Source organism: Ochlerotatus camptorhynchus, unplaced genomic scaffold, assembly GCF_037179485.1.
Source record: "Ochlerotatus camptorhynchus isolate MF236.1 unplaced genomic scaffold, CSIRO-AGI_Acam_v1.1 ptg000037l, whole genome shotgun sequence".
In the NCBI taxonomy this organism is placed as follows: domain Eukaryota; kingdom Metazoa; phylum Arthropoda; class Insecta; order Diptera; family Culicidae; genus Ochlerotatus; species Ochlerotatus camptorhynchus.
Genome location: NW_027040528.1, coordinates 207,629 through 231,407, shown reverse-complemented (window position 1 = coordinate 231,407; position 23,779 = coordinate 207,629). Strand labels below are relative to the sequence as shown.

The following is a 23,779-nucleotide window of genomic DNA, read 5'->3' as shown; positions in this document are numbered from 1 at the left end:
AAAACGTAATGATGACTTCAACTTTGAATGCAGATTGCATGGAACCAATATATTTGACTAGTTAAAGTATCAGGTTAACGTTCACCTTATTAATAAACAGTTTAACATCAACAATGAATAATACATGAATCTAGTGACAGCTAATAGAGGATCCAAAATAGGGAAATTAGAACTACTTCTTTCCGAAGTAGTTAGTTATAACAGTTGCTTTCTTCTTGTTGACTATTTCCTCCATGCTGTCAGCTACTCGTTTTTGCGACGCTTGCTTTTTGCGCACTGACTCGACACCATCAAGCATGGCTTGAGCCAGCTCTATTTCAGCCATATCCTTGTTTTTGTATAATTTTCTAAAAATTGAAGTTTGGACACACAATTAAACACACAAAAATCATCGATTCACAAATCGCCTCGTTATTCAACAATGCTCCATGGAATCATTGATTTTATATATGAAAAAGGTTGAACATAGCCACTTCACCTAAAAAACACATAAAAACTATTAATATGAACTCAAACTATTGAAAAGAAAACAGGTTTTTTCGTGCAACTCACTTTTTTTTACATATTTCTGATTCTTCTCTTAACTCAAGTAGGTGTCGCTACCGTACAACAACATCCCCGTATTCTAAAGATATTTTATTTTGGTGAAACAATTAGTTTTTCTCAAAAAAACAAAACAGTTTAGTTATACTTAACCAATAATATTACTTTATAAACTCACTTATATTTTTCTCACTGAGAAGATGAATAATCCTTCATTATGTGAAATTAATTTACTAAAATTATTTAATAGCTTTATAAATGTTCTTATTTCTTAGACGACAATTTTAGAGGGAAGCCCTCAGAACTTTATAGAAGTACTCATCACTTCAAGAAGTTCCATAGATATTAATGAGGTTCAGAGAAGATCATTGGGAGAACTTCAAAATTATTTAAGAACCTTGCGTCAGTTTATTTCAACAATATATAGTTTAAAAAAAATCTCAAAAGTTAAGAGCAATTTGAAGGGTTTATTGAGAATCCTCCAGCATGTTATCTTAACTCAAAGCCTTAAGAGAAGATCATAAGTTTTCAGAAAGTTTGAAAGAACTTCAGGTAAATTTTGAAAATTTTAAAGATTTTCCTCAAATTTCGGAGAAGTCATAAAAACTAATGAATTTTACAGAATTTTAAAGAAGCTTAAAAGTTTCATAGAGGATCCTAGAACATCAGAGAAAGTTTAAGAATTTCAGACAACTTTATATATTGAGAGAATTTCTCCCAGCTTCTAAAAAAATTAAACAACTTTTAGAATCTGATAGCGTTTCGAAGAAGCCTAAACTTTTTTTTTTAATCCTTTGGAATTTTTTTATAATTTCAATAATGTTCAAAGCATATAAAAAAGTTCCCTGAATCTCAAAGAATTCCAAAGAAAAAAATATTTCAAGACCAAACTAACTAAAGATAGTTTTTTTTCATTCAATTCAATATCGCAGAACATCAAGGAAGTTTGAGGAACTTGGCAGAATATGTCAGAAGTTCAAAAAGCTCTTTGAGTTTCAGATAAGTTTATTGATTTTAAGGACGAAGGGGTAGGGGGTCTTGAATTATTAAAAAATGCTACGCTAGAAGAATGCTCCTTTAGAAAATGTGAGAATTCAGGAAAAGTTCATAGAACTTTAAATTATTTCCCAGAACTTCAGATAGTTTCCTTGCACATCAATTTTGTTTTTCGGATTGAAGTTCTAGTTCAATTAGTCCAAATACTTAATATAAGAACACCAAGCTTCTCCAAAGCTGCTAAAAATCAAAAGAAGCTCCCAGAATTTTAGAGAATACGAAAAATCTCACAATAATATCCCAGCATTTTAGAGAAGTTCTCAAAACGTCATAGTACCTTCAAGTACTTCAAAGGATTTTCCAGCATATACCTGGTTCAAAATAATGCACAATATATCTAGCATAAATCAAAATTTACAACACCGGTGTTGTGGTTTTTTTATAGTTCTAAATAAACCGAAACCAGGATTTAGGACTACGTTGAAGAAGCCCGTAGAAATGATGGAATCAAAAACAACCAAAAATACACTAACGAAAAACCAAAAGCAACTTTTCGAACGCTAGGCAATTTCCGGGACACTTGATAATGTGGAACGTTTTGCAGGACATTTGGTAATGCGGGACAGGAAGGCGAATCCGGGACGTCTTGTCACTTTAGCGTATTCCTTACGAGGCAAGGAAAAAGTGCGCCGAACACCTAAAGCCGATGCAATGCAAAAGCGCAGTTTTACGACCATTTCCGCCATTTGGAAAGCTACCGAAAAAGTAGTTTAGTTGGGTGAGAAATGCACAATAAAAAAAAACGCACTAGGTAAGGTTATGTGTTATGAAATTTCTCTTGTTGTTTTCACTGTGGAATTTTATTTTATTAACGAATAAAAGAAAGCGGACACCTCATTTTTCGGCGGTATGTCTGGGCGAATTTTTCGCCAGAAAGAGTTAGAGTCGGTGTATAATGAGTCACGCCAAGAGTGAAGCCAAGTCTACCTATTGAACTGTCAAAACGGCTACCTATCGTGCAAAGTAAATAAACATTACGATGCTATGAAAGGTCCACGAAAAGTATTGCAATAAAATATAAAATATAATCGAAGAAATGAGCATAAATACGCATTGAGCGTTAAATTGTCATGAGATACGCTCGGTAATGATTAGTAATGAGAATTTCTACTATTTTTTGTTAAGATAATTTGACCAAATCACTGATATAATGATTTACTACAGCCGCAATATTTTTTCTCTCGCTAGAAGTCATTTGAAGTTGTTGTAGAAGTCCTCTGTTGCCAGGTGAAAAGAATGGGAATCTTTCGAAAACCGTGATGCGAGTTCAACTGTTTTTCTCTTCGCGTGACTCATTATACACCGACTCTAGAAAGAGTAATAGCAAATTCATTTATTATCGGGGTTAACACCAGTTCCAACCCAGTGCGAAACCGAACTTTTTGTCAGTGTTAACCTCAACCTGAGCTAGGTTTTAAAAACAAACAAGCAAACTGACGTTTGTCAGAAAACAAGCAGACCCAATCTTGATACCCGATCCAGGTTGGAACTGAATAATAAACGAATTCGCTATAAGAATAACATTAATCTCACTCATCTTCATATGCTAGAACTCTTTACTCCTTGTGTGAATCATTCGTATTCATTCACTTCACAGAAAATCCCCATAAGGATCTGTCAACCTGTGCGCCATATTTCGTAGATCCGAATAGAAGTGAACTTCAGTCAGAGCGAAAAAGAATTGACCGATATTCCTAAACAGAGCTGAGTGCTATACATAGGTGCACTGAAAAAGATTTTATGGTTTAAAAAACCTTTTTTTTTTCAAGAAAAATATTTTGTTCTTTATTGAGCGCTTCCTTCGCTTTAAAAAAAGTGACTTTAGTGACTTTTTGACGAAAATAGAGACTTTGAAGTGACCACCTTAAAAAAAGTGACAAAGTCACTAAAAAGTGACCCGCTATCAGCCCTGTGTTTTTAAACAGTTAAAATAATAATCTGTTGAACTTCAACTTCGATTTTCTCAAAATGGTGGATATGTTACATTGGTCTATTTGAAAAGTGACGCGAGAGTTGATTCCTAGCTCCGTTCCTCACAAATCCCTACCTCACGCCTCCACGAGTCATATGATTACAAACGACTACCAGCTTAAATATGGACACAGCTGGGTGGCGTAACCTGGGCAATGTTGTCAATCCGACAATAGCAAAGTAAGGAGGTGTGAAGCGAACACTGGCGCGGTAACCATAGCACGGCGGTAGAGGAAATGCTTCGCCTCCGAGCGTCTGTCCACCACGGAGGTGCGGCTCAAAAATGGCAGTCCCATCAGAGGATAGGAGACCTTACGTCAACCACCTACAAGAAGACCAACAAAAGACAAGAATGAAGATGGTTATCAGTTAGGTAAGTTACCTTCAGCATCAAAGGTAAGTCACCGTATCACCGTATTCACCAAATGATAGCATATGCCGCATATGCATATAAAACATTATATTATTATATGAACCAATAAATGATGGGAAGGGGAGGGCACCCAATTGAAGCGATTAGGATGGGGAGAGTTAAATTGTCAACTCCCTCCAACATCTCGTGGAAAAAGGGTGAGCTCTCATTGGGGTATCCTTCTGTTTTTATGTTTTTGTTCATATCCTATCTAACAATACACCACATCACTATGCTTTTACAAATGATAGCAGTGGTTGTAGCACATTTTCTCAGCTACAACTTTGTTGAAAACCATTTTTCAATCAAATGTAAGGAACGAAAGTTATTAATGATTCAAGTCACTAATGTCTTATGATTATGCTCATTTAACTGTTCAGCAGGCAACATTGGTGTTTCTGGTGCGAAGAATAGAGCACAAATATCATGGCTACTATGTCACACTGCAAAATGCAGTGTTGCCCACAGAACGGCTGCTTGATCATGCCATAAGATTATCAATCTCTTAAACAATTAATATCATTTTAATTTGACATTTGGCTAAATCACGATGTTGCGCAAAGTTGTAGCTTAGAAAATTTCTCGTAGGAATAACTATAAATTTTTTTTCGAAAAATCAATATGGAAAATGGACAGAAGACAATGCACAAAAAGTTTGGTTTTCCCATAGTAATTTCCATATAAACTTCGAATAGTTTGTGCCGAGTCAGTTTCTTACCAAATGAGTTTAAATTTTGGGAGGCTAATCAGGACCCGATTTGAAACCGTTTGAGCAGTGTAGAGCGAAAATTTCAAATTTTGCATCAGTCTAATGATCATGTGGCTGGAAGGAGATTCTCTATCATCCCGTGGAAGCGTATAGGTGAATTTACCTATCGATCGACCAATCCACCATGTTGAGGACAATCAGAGGTTATTAAGCTTGATCAAATCAAACAGTGAGGAGCACCCACTGCTATCGGACTTAGTTTCCGTGCTACAATAAGTGGTAGATAATTATCATACATCATACAACATTTTTGTGTGTCTCACTTTTTTCGAATACAGTCTATAGAAAAATAGCCATGGTTGGAAGCTAAGAGACAGAGGAGACAACTGGCTTGTTTTTGTCTGTGACATGTTCTTCTTCTCTCGCGGAAACGACCGCGCAAAAACTATTTCATTATCGGCGACGCAGTCGACTGTCAAAATACAAGAAAATAGATTCCCGCATAAACGCAAACCATCACTTGACCTTACCGATAATGGTTATAAATTGTTTATAATCCCTCCTAAACTTTAACTGAAATGGTTTTGGAACCTTATATGAACGTTTGTGTGATAAAGTTTTAACCTTATGTATTATGGTTTTTAGGAAGCGGACCTTACAAATAATGGGTCGTTAAGAACCATTACCATTCCAAATTCTTGTTTTCTCCATACATTTTCGGAAAGAGAACTATATTAGAACTTTTTACTTATGGTTTGAGAACATTAATGATTATGGTTATGGTAGTCAGTAAGGTCCATTAATCGTTTTGTATTATCGCTCAACTTTAAGTGGAATATATCGCGAACTGATAATTATTAATTTACAGGCAACCAATTCGCGATATATTCCACATAAAGTTGATCGATGTTACAAAACCATTCATGGGCCTTACTGACTACCATAACCATGTGACGGGAGGCGCCGAGTCTTTTGTATGGAGAAGGCTTTCTTTTCAGTCTAGATGGTATCCGAACTAGGGAGGGCTCTGAGGAGTAACCTCCGGTTCGGACCAAGCGACTACCCAAGTTGGCTCTCGGTCAAAAGATTGGTTTATTCACAAAAGTCATTCTTTTATATATGGTTTTACAATGATTCTTAATCTATGGTTTGCATATGGGTGAGCGAGACGACTGGAGTGCCGACAGGCAAAAAGGTTCTTGACTGCTGCGTCAGAATTTTGGTGGACTGTTGGAATTATTGAGCTATGCAATTTGATGCCACTCTATCGAGGGCTCTTCGGTACGGCCACACACGGGGTGGAAAGGAGAGAAGGAAAAGAAACGCTTATCGGTGTATGATGTTGCCTTTGACACATATGGTTGCAATTGATTAATTTCCTATTTCGTGTGCTATGCATTTTTAAGGCGGTTGGCCTCTATAACTGTTTATTTTTATGTTTGGTGTGGATTGATATGAATTAACAGTGGTTCTCAAATTATATTACTACAACCATAACCATTAATGTTCTCAAACCATAAGTAAAAACGTTCTAATATAGTTCTCTTTCCGAAAATGTATGGAGAAAACAAGAATTTGAAATGGTAATGGTTCTTAACAACCCATTATTTGTAAGGTCCGCTTCCTAAAAACCATAATACATAAGGTTAAAACTTTATCACACAAACGTTCATGTAAGGTTCCAAAACCATTTCAGTTAAAGTTAACGAGGGATTATAAACAATTTATAACCATTATCGGTAAGCTCAATTTATGGTTCGCGTTATGCGGGTTTCCTGTTGTAAAAATTCTCGCCACCCGACCAATCAGACGCATTTAACGTTTTTAGTGTGCAGTTTATCATCGATAAAGGTCTAGTTCCTTCAACCGACTCAGGATTTTTCCCTGATTTGGGAATTGCTATTATTTTAATAGATTTCAAATCCACTGGAAACCTTCCAGTTTTCCAGATGTCGTTCAATTCCCGGATTATCAGGTTTTGTACTTCGTGAGGTAGTGATTTCATTATTTCATTTTCTGCTGCAAAAAGTTGTCCCACAGACAAACAGACATAACACATTGAATATTTCTCACTGTAAAACATCGTCGCTAAAACATTATCGCCATCTGTTTAGTACACTGTAGTGGGAACTACACTGGACAGATGGCGGTAGTGTGTAAACGTCAAACGCAAGGGAATTGACTATGCGCGTCACAAGTGGCGGTACTACCAACTACGATACTTTTAAATTGTTCGTTAAATGCTTGTTCAATGAACAACTTGCGAGTGTTATGTCTGTTTGTCTGTGGTTGTCCCATTTTTCCCTCGTCAATATTTCGTTGTTGTTTTGGTATTGCAGTCTTTCGATGCTATTTAGATGCTTCCTCGTATGGAAAGTATTTATTCAAAAAATTCTGTGCCAGGTTTTGGTCTTCGTGAATTAATACATATTCCTTTGACTTCCTTTTTCGTCCGGTGAGCCTTCGAATGTCGTTCCAGATAATTTTCGACGGTGTACTTGGATCTATTGATTTTATAAATTCAAGACCAACAATTGAAATAGCCTTAACTCCAGTTTGTAAACAAACCTTGTAAGGCCATTTTCTCGCGAACCGAAAGCTTCATTCGCAAATCTAAACCACAATCGGGTAGAGGAGAATTTTCCCTACCTGTTCATTATGTTGGTTTGCCTTTGCGGACTTCGGTTCGCGAGAAAATGGTTGTAAGGTTTGTTTACAAAATGGAGTTAAGGTCATTTCAATTGTTGGTCTTGAATTTTTCAAAGCTTTCTTCGGAATATTTTTTTTTAATCTGATGAAATTGCATTCCACTTTCTAGAGCTCAATTTCCGCCATACCGCTTGTCCTGTGGAAAGTGGCTTCCTTTTTGTGGAGCCAGGCTTGTTCAACTTCGTCACTCCACCAATGTTTAGGTATGTGCATGTTCTTCTGCTTTGCGTTTTTTGTATTGATTTTCACTCTTGATTGTAGATCGTTCATGTTCTCTATCTCTTCTATTTGTAATTTACTCAGCTCTTCCTCAACTCTGATTAATGAAAAAACCAATAGGTTGCTAGAGCCAAGTGTCGACTGCCTCCTATGCCAAAATCCAATACCGTCATATTCAGATCTTTATAGATTGCAGGTGTCGCCAGTACCAAGTCAATCGCCGCTGGAATGAAAGTACCTTCTCCTTGGTTCAGTAGCAGAAAGTTATACTCGTTGGCTAGATCCATGACAACCGCACCCTTGCGATCCGAGTTGTTAGAGTCCCATGCAAAATGATGAGAGTTAAAGTCTCCACCAAACACTTCTTTGGGAAACCTTTTGATCTTCTCGAAGTTTTTTTTAAAGCCAATAATTCATATCGTTCGTACTTATGCTAGGAGATATATAAATTGAAACGACTACTAGATCAATGCTAAGTATTTCTCTTGCTAAACATTGTATGTGATCGAATTCAGGGATTTGTATTTCTCTTGATTTGTATCGTTTGTCTATTAGGATGGCGGCTCCTCCATAACCATCCGCTCTAGAGTTAAGGTAAGTATGATAATTCGTTATTCTGTATTTTGTTTTTTTCTAACTCTAATTTGCTCCAAGTTTCAGATATTAAAGCTACTTCATATTGTTCTTGTATTAATATTCTGCTTAATGCATCCTTGTTCTTTTGCATACTTTGAATATTACATTGAAATATTGTGAAATTTGTACTCATTGTCACTTAAGGTTCGTCATCTATCGATTCCTTCTCGTCTTGCCACGATACACCTGACTGCGAGCGTGATGAACCCGCTACTTGGCTGCACTTTTCCTGTCCGGTCCGGTGCTTCTTGCATTTGTTTTGTAGACTGTATTTTGTAGACAACTGTTGTCGTTGCTTCTCGAATTGAGCTGCGAATCGTTCAAACTCTGACACTGAATACCTATTGAACAGCGCAACGCCTGTCTGTTCAGCCGGTTTGTTAGTTTTTTGCTTCTTGTCCGCGTAGATTGTGACGGAATTTGCAATGTTCACATCCTTTATGGCTCTCTTGATCTTCTGCGGCTGCGGGTTGTACTGGTTCTGATCCTTTGTTTTGTACTTTCCTGCTACCATGGCAGCAAAGCTCTCGGCTGGCGTTGGAGACTCCGACAGCTCCTCCTGCAAATCGTAACGATTCTGCGTAAAGATTGGGCTCAGTTCCTTTGGTTCAAGATACGTCATGTTGGATTCCGCCATTATTGTTTTGATGTTCCTCTGTTTGTTCCATTCGGGGCGGTTAGGGCCTGTGGTTTTGTGCTCCTGCTTAGGCCGTTCGCAATGCTGTTGTAGTTGATAAGGACTGTTTCAATTTGAAACTAGAACAGAAACGCACCTCTCGCAATGCTGAGTTGCAGTTTCATAATTCGAGCACTATTTTGCACCAGATTTGCAACTGCTCGACTATTCTGTTTTATTTCTGAGCGAGTATGAAACACGAATGGAACTCTGTTTCAAATTTCTTTGTATGTGTTTAAAGATGTTTCGAAGAGCTTCACAAACAAAAAACGGAGAACTTCATAGAGGACAGTAAAGTTTATGAAACTTGATGATTACAAACATCTTTTAGAACTGTGCGTTGCGCTGATCGGGTTGCAGTTTTATTTTTGACAGTTTCAAATTATAGAATTGACGAGTAGTTTAAAACAATCTTGAAACTCAGCATTGCGAACGGCCTTACATGATGAATTTACGTTACGGTCGACCAGCAGATGGAAATGAAGAGAAAATGATAATGACATTTTGCTACCTGTCAAATCGTATGGAATATTTTTTAGTACATCATAATTTTTGTGGTTTTGGATTTCAATCCTAGGTGTCGCATGCACTGGTGCAGTTTCGCGTAGATTCATCAATCCAGGCAAAACTTTTTGTTGTTGCAATCTCCCAAATCCACGCCTTCATGTTGTTGCGCGCAAACTGCGCATCGCTTCTTCGACCTGCAGGAATCAGTTTTGTGTCCGTATCGCAAACAGTTACCGCATAGGACTGGTTTGTTGATGAATAGCATGACTCGATTGTTACAGCAGTACAGCTTGACCTCTACCGGCAATTTGTTGGTACGGAATGTTACGCTGATCCTGTTACTTGGTAGCTTCTGATGGTTGAATCTGGGTTAGATTCTTCAAAATATCACTCTCGCGGTGAACTGAGTGAACTGAAATGATGTGTACATGTGTATGTGTGACTTGAAATAGAAGAGTCAAAAAGGCAATGACAGCTAGCTGCCAAGCGATTGCTAAACAGCAGTTTTCAATTCAATATTTTCAGACTGGCTGATTCTTTGTTGTTTACCTTTTTGACATTTTACCATAATAATTTCACCATTAAATGTATGCGTGAAACTGATGAACCTCAAAAAAAAAATTCGGGTTCGAACCTAGTCGTTCTTCAGGTTGCTTGGTGGCGAACCTAGGTTTGTAACTGTCATTCAAACTATCAGTTTGACAGCTCTTAGGTTGCAACCCGGGTGAGGGTTCGTTTCAAACTAAAACGGCAATAGTGCTGTAGGCGGTAAACATTCACAATGGGCACATCGCATGACATGTTTTCCATAATTTCAGCATCCTTCATATCTGCCGGCATCCCGGCGATGACTCCCGTTACTGACAGGAAACTTTTCGATACGTAGAACATGTAGTTGCTTTCTTTCATAGTTTTATCTCCTTGCAGACGGTTGGCAATGCTTAGGTTCCTAACAAATACCAGCAGTTTCTTCAGTCCCATTGGACGCATGTTGTTGACATTGTCCTTGTAGTCCTTTGTTTTGCTCAGCAGTTTTCCAAGCGTTAGCTTGTTGATACGGATCGTGCCCTCCTTGTCGTCAAGTAGCTCTACGGTCCGACATCGTTTTGGCGGTATTCGTAGACTTCGTGAGTTTTCTGCTTGTTCCCGCTGCCTCCTGTATCGGGGGCGGATACCATGTCGGCATGGTTGAGGTTATGTTACTCGCTCAGCAGCGAATAACAATTACACTGATTTCCTCAGCACAATTTTTTTTTTTTTTTTTAACTAGTTCGTTTATTTGGGAGGCTCAATCGCGTTAGCTTTACGGAGCCGATAGTTCATTGTTCTTTGTTTGTAACAAAATTCACTTAATTCTATGTCTAGTAGGAGTTGGGCCGAATACTCGCGGCTTACTCGAGGTTAGAGAGGTACATTGTCGAAGGATAGGATCAGGGGAGGAGTTTGGGGGTAAGGTTTCGTTGTCTCATCAGAGCGTTGTCGCCAGTATGAATAGTAGTGCGGTTCTAGTTTCGTCTGGAGTTCGACCGGCTATGGTGACCAGTGGGCGACGATGAGACTCATCGAGACGGGGGGACAAGACAAACAAAAACTATTAAAGAGAGACAAAAGACAAAGGAATTAAATTCTTATACTAGACATTTGAAGAAACACATAAACCGACTGCATATAGCAGATATCGCGAGTTCCCAACACGTCTCTGATAGGAACATAGGGTTGTCTTCCTTGGGCCTCAAGGGTATTCAAAAGTCGCTCTCTGGCGGCGTCATTATCCGTACATTGCCAAACTGCGTGATCGATGTCATCGTAACCGTTTCCACACCGACAGATGTTGCTGTCTACGAGGTTTATTCTATTGAGATGAGCATCTAGCGAGTAGTGGTTGGACATAAGTCTACTCATCACGCGAATGAAGTCACGACTTAAGTCCAAGCCTTTAAACCACGCTCTCGAAGAAACATTAGGAATAATTGAATGTAACCACCGTCCAAGATTTCCATTGTCCCAATCGGTTTGCCAACTCGAAAGGGTACTCTGACGCACTAAATGGTAAAATTCATCGTGTGAAATTTGCCTGTCATAAAATTCGCCTTCCTGCGCGCCCACCTTTGCGAGAGAGTCCGCCTTCTCATTGCCTGGGATTGAGCAATGTGATGGGACCCATACAAAGGTAATCATATATGATCTTTCGACCAGTACACTCATCTGCTCCCTTACCTTTGAAAGGAAATAAGATGAGTGTCTACTTGGTTTCATCGACCGAATAGCCTCAATCGAACTGAGACTATCCGAGAAGATGAAGTAATGGTCTGCGGGCATGTTGGAAATCATCCCCAATGCGAAGTTGATTGCTGCCAGCTCAGCAACAAAAACGGAACAAGGTTCCTGGAGTTTGCGGAAGGCGCTAGAGTTTTCATTGAAGACACCGAAGCCAGTGGATCCACTGAGACGAGACCCGTCTGTAAAATATCTGTTTACGCAATTGACGTGTTGGTACTTTTCAGTAAAAATACGCGGGATAATAATAGTTCGAAGTTGATCTGGAATCCCGTTAATCACTTGTTTCATGGACAGATCATATTCAATTGAGGAACTGCGATTGGTGAAGTGAGCACGGTCTGGAGTATAACAAGGAAGACACATATCCGACGATATGTAGTGGTGGTAGATTCTCATAAATCGAGATTGTGAATTCAGCCCAAGAATTTCTTCAAAATTTGCAATTATAAGTGTGTTCGTCACTCCGCATTTGATTAGTATTAGTATTCTGGAGGGGTGTTACTCCTGCCAGAACCTCGAGACTCATGTTATGCGTTGAGTGCATACAGCCAAGAGCAATACGCAGACAACGATATTGAATTCGTTCCAATTTTATTAGGTGACATTTTCTTGCCGAGAGAAAGCAGAAAGAGCCGTACTCTAGAACAGAGAGAATAGTTGTTTTATAAAGCGTTATGAGGTCTCCCGGATGAGCACCCCACCATGTGCCGCAAATTGAACGGAGAAAGTTGATCCTCTGTTGACATTTTTGCTTCAAATACGTAATATGGGTATTCCAAGTGCACTTTGAATCAAACCAGACCCCAAGGTACTTGAAAAACAATAATTGAGTAATGTTTCTGCCCAAAAGATTAAGATGCATTTGGGCTGGGTACCGCTTTCGAGTAAACACTACCAGTTCAGTTTTCTGCGGCGAGAATTCGATCCCTAGATTCCTAGCCCAAGAAGACAAGTTATCTAAGGAACTTTGCAATGGTCCTTGCAAGTCCACGGCATGTGGACCTCTTATGGAAACCACACCGTCATCTGCAAGTTGTCTTAGCGTGCATTGTTCTGCCAAACAGTTGTCGATATCTTTGACATAAAAGTTATAAAGAAGAGGGCTGAGACATGAGCCTTGGGGCAGACCCATGTAGCTAATTCTGGAAGTTGTCAGTTGTCCAAGGGAAAAGTTCATTTGCTTTTCTGACAACAAATTGTACAAGAAATTATTTAAAATTCCGGAAAGTCCACATCTCTGCAGATTGTCTGACAGAATTTCAATAGAAACTGAATCAAAAGCCCCCTTAATATCCAAGAATACTGAAGCCAATTGCTCCTTGTGCGCAAAGGCCAGTTGAATATCTGTGGAAAGCAGCGCTAGACAATCGTTTGTTCCTTTGCTCTTGCGGAACCCAAACTGTGTATTTGATAGCAAGTTATTTGTTTCGACCCACTGATCGAGTCTCCGAAGGATCATTTTCTCCAACAATTTCCTAATGCACGAAAGCATAGCAATCGGACGGTATGAGTTATGGTCAGACGCTGGTTTGCCAGGTTTTCGAATGGCTATTACTTTGACCTGTCTCCATTCAGGCGGTACAATGTTGTTTTCTAGCAAGGAATTGAATAAATCTAGCAAGCGTCTTTTAGCGATACCTGGGAGATTTTTCAGAAGATTGAATTTAATCATATCGCTTCCCGGTGAGGAGTTGTTCGATGAAAGAAGAGCCATAGAGAAATCCAGCATTGAGAATGGTCTATCCAGAGAGCCGCCGCTAGGAGACGCTTCTCGAAGAATATTTTGTGCTGGAACTGAGTCCGGACAGACCTTTTTAGCGAAATCGAATATCCATCGGTTGGAGTATTCTTCACTCTCATTAGAAGATGAGCGGTTACGCATGTTGCGAGCCACCCTCCACAAGGTGTTCATTGAGGTTTCTCGTGAGAGTCCCTCGACGAAATTGCGCCAATAACCGCGTTTTTTTGCTTTGATTAATTGTTTCAGCTTTGTCTCAAGCTTTGAATATTCCTCGAAGTAAGTGGAGGTTTTGTGTCTACGAAAAGCTTTGAAAGCATCAGATTTTTCTACATACAATTTTGTGCATTCTTCGTCCCAACCAGGTGTGGCTGGTCTCCTTTTAAAGGGTGCACTTGGAACTTTTCTTTTTTGTGCTTCCAGTGAGCTTTTGTAAATCAAATCGGCTAGGAATCGATATTCTTCCAATGGTGGAAGCGCATCTATTGATTCGACACCGATTGTCACCGCCGTTGCATATTTCTGCCAGTCGATGTTCCTTGTAAGATCAAATGGAACCCGAGATGGTTCTGCAGAGTGAGGGCCACACTTTATTGAAATGATGATTGGCAAATGATCGCTACCATGGGGATCATTGATAACCTTCCACAGACAATCCAATGATAGCGATCTTGAACACAAAGATATGTCGAGTCGGCTTTCTCGAGCCGGAGGTTTTGCTATACGTGTCACTTCACCAGTGTTCAAAATAGTCAAGTTGAAATCGTCGCATAAATCGTAAAAAATAGCCGCTCTATTGTCATCATATAGATCGCCCCACCCAGTACCATGGGAGTTCATATCACCCAGAATTAATACTGGGGATGGAAGAATCGAAACTAGATTCCAGAGTTGACTACGGCTAATGGAGGTTCTTGGTGGAACATAAACTGAAGCTATGCAAAGGTCTTTGTTCTTCACATTTATTTGGCAAGCGACGATTTCGACGCCTGATAGAGCAGGAAGGGAAATTTTGTAGAAAGGGTAGCACTTTTTGATCCCTAAAAGTACTCCTCCATAAGAATCGTCTCTATCCAGGCGTATAATGTTAAAATCGTGGAAGTTGAGTTCTTCATCGGAAGAAAGCCATGTTTCACAGAGAGCAAATATATCACAATCAGAATTGTGAAGTAAAAATTTGAACGAGTCTAGTTTAGGCACTAGACTACGGCAGTTCCACTGTAGCACCGTGATCATATCTTCAACCTCGTTCGACGAATTATCCATCGAAAGATATGATTGATGCAAGGAGGGGCCATGAAACAGTCAATTGCTTAAGATATGATTCTAATGTTGGAAGCAAGGCAGAAACTAAGCTTCTAAGAGGGTCTTGTATGTTGAACATATTTAAAATGAATTCCACAATGTCCGAAAAAGCTAGCAAACCTCGCACGGACTTGGATTTCTTTTGAGAAGTTTGAGGAGCAACTTTATTATTTTTCTTATCTTTTTTGGGCAATGGTGGAAAATTCCTGCTGCATCCAGGGATTGGTTCAGCAGGAGCCTTCGGTTTCGTTTTTTCATCCCCATTACCCTGGGAATTTGCCAATCTTCTGGAGGTGACTTTAGTTTTCTTACGGCGCACTTTCGGAGAGGGGCATTTTCTTTTTGAGGATCCGTCCATTTTTGAAGGTGCGTGTACCACCGTAGAATCACCTTCATCGGATGAGTCAGAGTCCGATTCTTCAGCTGACAAAATCGAAAATTGGTTTGCATCTTGGACGGCTGATGCAGCCTTCACCATTTGAGCATATGTCTGCTTGGAGCGTCCTGAGATTGAACGCTGCACTTTATCGGAGTGCTGCTTGTACATCGGGCACTCCTGCAAGGGGTGAGGATTCTCGCCACAGTACGCGCATTTTACTGATTCTTTGTGGCAAGAATCCTCTTTGTGGTTTTCACCACATTTGCCACAACGAGTTTTGTTGCCGCAATGGCTGGCCGAGTGTCCTAGCCTTTTGCAGTTGGTACAGTTATAAACCCTCTGTACAAACAACCGCACCGGAAAAAAAGCACCATCAACTTTGACAAAGTTTGGGAGAACTGAACCAGCGAAAGTCACCCGAAACGAGTCTGAATGCTGATAGACTTTCTTGCCATCTTGTAAAGACACTGAATGCAGTTGCCTAACATCCAGTATCTTTACAAGCTCGCTTGTGACTTTTCTGTTTTTAAAACAACCCGAGGCACGTTTCAAGTCCTCGACAGACAGACTCGCGTCGGAGACCACGCCTTCTATCTCCACATCTCGAGAAGGGATGTAGATGTTGTACTCAACACTAAACAACTCGTGATCAGCAATTTTATTTGCTACATCATAATTCGGTGCTTCTACACGCAGTTTGTTGAATCTCTCCTTATGTACCAAGATTCCCGGATACTTACGCAGCAAGTCTCTCGAAATATCGAGAGTTTTCAAGGGTTATTTTTAGGCCGAAAAAAGACAACCCATGGTCCTTTCGAAAGTGGTTGGTAATACCTGGTTCGCGCAACGTTGGCATCGGAAGATGCCATAAGTGTTGCGCAAAAGCGGTGCGCAACCGCTTAAGAAGGAAAAAAAAATAAAAACCTTCTCCAATTTATTAATTTTAATTACTAGTAATTAAATTTATGCACGGCGTACAAGCAAATTAAAGCGAAAAAAAAATCGAAAAAAAAACTTTTATCTAGTTGCAACAAGTTGTCTCACTATGAACCATACTCCCTTACCAGGGGTGAGAGACAGAACCACGCGCCACGAGGCAAAACAAAACTACAATAGGGAGGCAATGGACTTGCAAAATGTATTGTACTATACTTATGCCGGTTGTGTAAACAACCTATCAGCCGGTGCAGCTAGGTATTCCGTTTGCTGCTGCTACGCTGCGGCTATTGACGGAGATGATGCGATGATGATGGTGATGATTTGATGATGATCGATCACTGGGGTAAAGGTGAACAGTCTATACGTAAGACTCAGCTTACGATAGCTGCTTCCGAAAACTGTGCGCGATTCACCTGAACACTTTTTTTCTACAACGATAGCGATGGAAACGCGGTAAAAAACGAGTGTCGTATGAAGAGACCAGGACGCTGTTAACTGGCTTAGCGCTCGATACGGAATGACTCAGCACAATATAATATTATATTATTCGGCAGTATGTTCTCAGTTTTTCGCACTGACCGTAACCGGATGAACAATGCCAAATCATGTGGGGGTGGCGTCTTGATTGCCGTCTCCAAACGACTGAACTGCTGCCTCGATCCTGCTCCGGTCAGCACTTCTCTTGAGCAGTTATGGGTGAAGAGTACGACATCACACAACATTGTAAGCATCGGCGTTATGTACCTTCCACCTGACCGTAAATCTAATTTGAGCTGCGTTGAGAACCATACCATTTCCATTGGTGCCGTATTGTCCCGATTACAGCACAACAACCTAGCTCTGCTATTTGGCGACTACAACCAGTATGGGCTTGTTTGGAATATTTCCAATGCAAATTAATTCTGTACCAAACATAAACTCTCGGCTGCTTGATCCTGTGCTGGTGAACGAAGTCACCGCACTAGAGTGCAGTCGCCGAGGCATCCGAGCCTCTGATACATTAGACGACAATCATCCAGCGTTGGAAGCATTCATCAATCGATCAGCTCCTATTCTCTATGACGACACCGTTGATGTACAAAGCCTGGACTTTCGTAGAATTAACTTCGTTGCATTGAACCACTCACTAGCCCAGGTAGATTGGCAGTCGCTTGACTTGTGTTCGTCCATTGATGAAGTCGTTAACTACTTCAACGAAGTTGTGAGCCGATTTATAATGGATTGTGGGCCTCTGAGGAGATCTGCTCCAAAACCTGCATGGTCTAATGCTCGATTACGACACTTGAAGCGTGTGAGATCGAATACATCCAGTCCCGTAATCCATTCACCAAGCGATTATTTTCGTTAGCAAGTAATGGCTATCGAATGTACAACCGTATCCAATACAAAAAGTACTCAAGACGTATGCAGACCAATCTCCGGCGTAATCCTAAGCTATTCTGGACGTTTGTGAATACAAAAAGGATAGAGGATGGGCTACCGTTTGAGATTCATACAAGCGATAAAAAAGTCAACACTTCTTTATAAAAATGTAACAGAGCATTTCAATAGTGTTTTCAACGACTCGACGACATCTCGTTAACCCAAGTTGCTGAAGGGATCAGAGCTCCTCCCAGTGACGCGTTCAGATTTGATATTTTTTTCGGTCATATTGGACCTCGTCGACTCTGCCATCCAGAAGCTGAAATTTGCAAACGCTGTTGGGCCTGACAGCATTCCATCGTCCATACTCAAAAGATGCTCAACAGGGCTTTCCTCCCCGCTTTCGAAGCTGTTCAATATTTGAAAAAAAAAACAAATACAACTAGGTGTATTTCTTTCCCGTTGCAAATCTTCTTTCGAGGAGACAAGCGAAATGTCGAGAATTACAGAGGAATTACTTCACTTTGTGCCTGCTCGAAACTATTGGAGATAATCATCAGCGACACTTTATTTGCCAGCTATAGAAACTACATTTTGACCAACATGCAGTGGCGTTTCCTTAATCTCAATCTACCTGTGCACCAACTCTCAAAACATAAACAATTATCAAAATATTGCTTGCATTGGATAGATATCGAGTAAACTAGAAGATTAAGGGTATTTTTCAACCGATTCGAGTATGAATATGGTATTAAATCTGGTTTTGAATGTTGGTACACGGGTAAAAAGTGAGGTTACGGGATGGTTTCCACCCCAAACGTTCGGTCTTAACAAAACTCGCTCCTCTCATTTCCCTATGCCTACGGAATATGGAAGCAGGAGCACAGGTGGACGTCGTATACACGGATCTCAAGGCTGCTTTCGACCGGGTTGATCATGCCATTCTATTTGCCAAACTCGAGAAGCTCGCTGTCTCTCATGGACTCATTCGTTGGTTTGAATCGTATCTTATCAATCGAGAGCTTTGTGAGAAAATCGGTTCTGATCAATCGGATTAAAGCAGCAAGTAGAGACCGCTGCTTTTCTCAATATTCACTAACGAAATCGGTTTGATACTTGCAACTGGCTGCCGGCCATTCAATGCCTTCTATGCAGACGATGTCAAGATGCACGTGGTTGTGCGATGCTTCACTGATTGCTTGCGGTTGCAGCACCGGAATTTTCTCACGTTGAGTGTTCAAAAATGCAATATCGTCACTTACCATCGCAAGCTAAAACCTATTACATTCAATTATACGATCAATAACCAACCTCTGCAGCGTGTAGACAACGTTCGAGACTACGAATTTCACTTGATTCTGCTTTGACATTTAAGCTGGCTTTAGACAGGGCAAGTCAATTGATCAAGTCAGTTGAATTCAACTGACTTGAACGCGAATTGAACGTGTAAACCATGCCATTCAACTGACTTGATCAACTCACTTGAATTGAAAAACGTTGAACCAGGCTCAACTTTTTAAGCCAATTGAATTCAACTGAGTTAATCATTAAACTTGCCTAGTCTAAACCCAGCTTTAAGCTACATTACACGGATATCATAGTCAAAGCTAACAGGCAAATCTGATTCATCTTTAAGATCTCTGATGAGTTTCGGGATCCTACCTGCCTGACAGCTCTATACTGTTTTCTAGTGCGATCAATCTTGGAATTTGGTGTAGTAGTATGGTGTCCGTATGAAACAGTTTGGATAGCGAGGATCGAGTCTATTCAGAGGAAATTCGTTCGTTACGCTCTTTGCCGCCTTCGTTGAAATGATCAAAAGAACCTTCCACCCTACGAAGATCGTTGCCAACTCCTGGGTATTGAAACTCTTGAACGTAGGTGGAAGATTAACCAGGCAGTTTTTGCAACAAAAGTGCTGATAAGCGAAATCGACTATCCCGGGATTTTGGCTGAATTCGAAGTCTATGTACCTGGACGAGCTCGAGGAGTTTCCTGCATCTCGGACCACGAGCAGCTAATTACGGAGTACATGATCCAATACGGTTCATGTCTGAACGTTTCAATGAATTCTATGCTTTTTTCGTCTTCAACTGCACAGCGGAAACATTTCGTCACCATTGTTGGAATAGGACGAGTTTAATTTTTATGATGAAGACCATATTATCACAGACAATATGTGATATTATTATATATAATTGGCAAATATTTGCCAAATATGCTTTTCCACATCAATCTTCATTTAGACAACAGTTCGGTGAAGAGAATAATAAATAAATAAATTTATGATTCTTATGTATTTATGAAAAAGAAAATCAATTAAATAAATGTCGAAGTCTTCTTCGATAGAAACAATTCAAATTATGTTCAAACCCGTTAGAAAATAAGAGTTTTTGAGCGGGTTGTGCTAAGTATGATGGGAATCAGATCTTAACCGTATTTCATGGAAAAAATCCAGAAAGCACTAAATCACTTTTGTGGAAAGTAATAGCTGATGAGGCCGTGAAAACGGCATATAGCCTTATATGGCCTTCCTGTTATGCCGTTTTTGCATTGAGTTTCTTGAGCGTCGATTACCAATTGTTGGTTAATCACCGACCCCAATTGACTGCCAGGGAGTCAACTTCAACACTTGGAGCCTATCGAACCCATCAACACTTGGACCGAGACTAACGGCTTTTCTTTCCTTCCGAAGTAAGACGAGACCAGATTTTTTTTTCGACTCAGAAAAATCCCAACGACCTTGGTTGAGATTGAACCCAGACACACTGGGGTGAGAAAGAAGTTACGCTTACCACTCAACAACCGGAGTTGTCAGGCATTATCTTTAAGCAATAAATCCTGCGATTTTTGTTGATTGCGATTCACTAACAATGATATTTCAGTTTGGTCTTGCCTTTGCTTCCGTACAAGAAGTTGCTACAATGTACGTGGACGGAACACCAATTATCGTATTATCAGCATATAAGCAATAATCCATATAATTGAAAAAGCCTTTACAATCGTTCACGATCAAATACGACTAGCCTTCACTACCCTTGACTGAAAAGTGCACCGGACCATACACATCCTTGCTGAATCAGTTATTCGTACCTAGTTAGTTTGTTCTTCAGTCTACACCTGTTGTTCGAGCTCTGCTATTATTATTGCTCGCATTGTTTGCGCTTTTCTACAATACTGTGAGCCGGGTGTGGATTTTGTTATTTGTTTTGTTGCATTCACGTAGGTATATCCTCTGTGCTTCACGGATGAGCCCGCGAAGGTTATTACGTAATCCACACTCTTTTGCGTAACACAATGTATTCCATTCCATCATCGAAACAAAACAAAACAAAATCACCACCGCCGCTAGAAGCGATACAACGAGCTTAGCTACCGTTCGTGAAAAGCGATTTTCGTCACTTTTCACTTCCTTCGACAGAAGAGTGAAACTCGGTCTGACTACCATGCGAATTGGGAAAGGTTGAAAATCTCCGCCAGGCTAGACTATCAGTAGCCTGTGTGTGCGGATTGTGTCGAAATTGATTAGCCACCACGACGACGAGACAGATTGGTCATTGGACAAGCAGTGAGTAAGCGATTTACGTCGTCTACATCATATTGTGCACCTTGCCCGAGAGCCAAATGACTTACGGATTTATGTGCGCCGCAATATATTTGCTCTATTCCTTGATATGATGTCATTGGATAGACGCGTACAAACAAAAGAGTCAACTACTTTCCTCTAAGATTATTATTGAATAAGCATGACTTTTGCCAGTGTTGACCGAGGAAAGTTAATACCTATATGCAAAAAAATAATTAAAAGGTAATAAAAAAAATGTCTTACCAGACAGCAGCGCAATAGTCAGCTGGGCAGTGTTCAGATTTTCCACATACTTTCCGAGGTAGTTGTTCAGCACCCAGGCGATCAACTCCCGCAACATTATCCTTCCTGTGGCATTTATTTATCTTTCCACTGAACGTCCGTGCTAATCCGGCTATCTAATCTGCACCGTTCCTGCGTCTTAAAAAAAATCGAAAGAAGTGAGCGAACTGCCGAGCTCCACCGTTTATGCAATCGCGGCGCGTGGTGAAATCACTTTTGGTCAGCTTTTAACTTGAGGGTGTCCCAGCAGCAACGATTTTATAAAACACTTTTTACTAACGAAATTCACACTTCTTGCGGCGGAATTGCGCAACTTCACTTGTTCGCCGCCGGGGACATCCTTTTCACGAGGAAATTTCGATTTTCCGTGCAAATATTCGAGTAATTACGCGTTTTCCACTTTGAAAATGACTATCCAACTCTTGTGTTACAGCGCTCGTGATGAAGGTTTGTGAAAAACTACCCACGGGTGTTGTTTGCACAGTGGATCTGTCAAAAATCTGAGTTAGTATTCGTGAGGAGAGATAGCCCGTTTGGAGGTGTTCGTGAAATGATGCGTTCGTTTGACAGGTGTTGAAAACAGCTGATTGGGAGTGGTGCCAGAAAGATGAATATGCTTTGTTTACATTTGACTGTGACGCTTCCGTGACGTTATGGTGTTGGCAGAAATTAATTATTGTACTAAAAAATACGGAACAACCGTACCAGTGACTAAATAAGACAAATTTACCAACCTCCAATGAGCTGGATTACCGAGGTGAAGCAATCACTCACACAACCACTGTACGATACACGCAAGTACACGCAAGTAGTGACGTCACTACTTGCGTTTACGTTGATTTTTTGGTTTACTAATACAACCCTATTTCACGATCTGCGTCACCTCTCTCTGTACCTCATTGACCAACCTCTACCATAACGCTACACGGATAGAAATCTCCTTATACCTTTTGACAAATTTATATTGCTGATTATTCATAAAATGTATAAGTCAACTAATAAGCAGACGCCTTGCAAAAAGTTAATGAAGATCATGTGTCAAATAAAATATATAAGCGGTCACACATACCCATTATGCATTCTTATAGGACCTATGCGGTTTGTCTTATGGAATGTATAAGCACAAACGAAGTGACAGACGGAGCGGCTCGAAATTTGATTTGACGCACTTACATTTACAATTTTCGAGTGTACCTCACGGCAACACTATCTACTCATATGTACTAGATTAAACTAGGGGGTACCGCCTGTTATCTCTTTTTCTCTAACGAAAATTGAAAGGGAGAGCCTGTTGTCAAACAGCATGTCATTATATCGCTTCTTTTGTATAATGAAAGACCATAGGCCAAAATGATTAGGGATGAACACATCGGGTTAACATTTGCTTACAAGTAAACGATGTTGAGCTGTCAATGACTCGCGCTTGTTGCAATTGTTGCTACAGATTTCTTCAGTCCGTGCTAGAAGCCTAAGTCACAGTCATTCGCGACCGAGAAGACATAGACATCGTTGTTGGACGCCAAACAGAACCCGGCCATACTCGGTATGCTGGTATACATTCACTCCTCCGTAGCGGAACTGGAAGGATCCACCCAAGCTGCCGGATATCAGTTTTGTCTGCTCCAGCTTCTTCTTATTATTCTGCAGAACCAGACAGTGCGAGTACTGGTCGTGTTTGCCAAACCAACCGGTGGAATACTAATCTGAAAGCCGATTTCTTAGGCACGTTGCATTTGTCGCAGTAGATCGTCACTTGCCGCTGCACTTCCATGGAGCGGATTACAATCGCCGTGGCAGTAGTTTCGTCGTACAGATCGATCACTGGATCGATATCAACCCGATAGGTATGGCCGGCATACTTCGCGTAGTGACGCTCGCTCATGTCACGGGGAATCCTTTCCGAACAGGCGGCGCATTGAAACTTCTGTACGAATCGATCGGGACATACGATTTGATGTCACGCTTTTGTCTCTTGCTGCCTCGACTGCTCAGCCTCTTCTTATTCATCATTCCAAACATTTTCCGGTACGGGTGCGGGTAGTGGATGTCCCTGTCGAATTGGTTGATTAGACGAGATCATCGTCATCGACAAGTACCAGTTATCAAACTTTCCAGTTATCATGCAGATGAAGTTTTCAACGGAGTAATCTCTTCCACCTATGCAGCACAAGCTCGGTTAACAAGCTGCGGCAAGTTTTTACGTCGAAGCAAATGGGAAATTGGAATTCAATCTGAAATTTAAAACCAACCCTAATAAAATTGTTATGGTTATTTTGCTTAACGACGTGTTCGGGGTATCATCCAAACCATTTGTTGAATAGTTTTATTATTTGGGTTTTCGTTCATGTATGGTAGTTTTTTATTAGGGAAACAGTAAAAAAAAGTTGTTGAATATTACAGCAGTTAAGCTGCACATAACATATACACATTAATCCAGTCAGTAATGTTTTACTGGGTTTTTGAATTGCGG

The 23,779-nt window shown here is 40.3% G+C and overlaps 1 protein-coding gene across 2 annotated transcripts in view; it reads right to left on the bottom strand.

The window, feature by feature from the left end:
- Nucleotides 1-21,753, bottom strand: part of Vps13D (vacuolar protein sorting 13D) — a 50,367-nt gene extending 28,614 nt beyond the window's left edge. For both annotated transcript variants that reach the window (XM_065233739.1, XM_065233744.1), the window contains exon 1: nucleotides 21,271-21,753. In XM_065233739.1, the coding sequence (XP_065089811.1) occupies nucleotides 21,271-21,367 (97 nt within the window). In that variant the 5' untranslated portion in view covers nucleotides 21,368-21,753. The remainder of the gene's footprint in view (nucleotides 1-21,270) is intronic.
- Nucleotides 21,754-23,779: the final 2,026 nt, after the last annotated feature.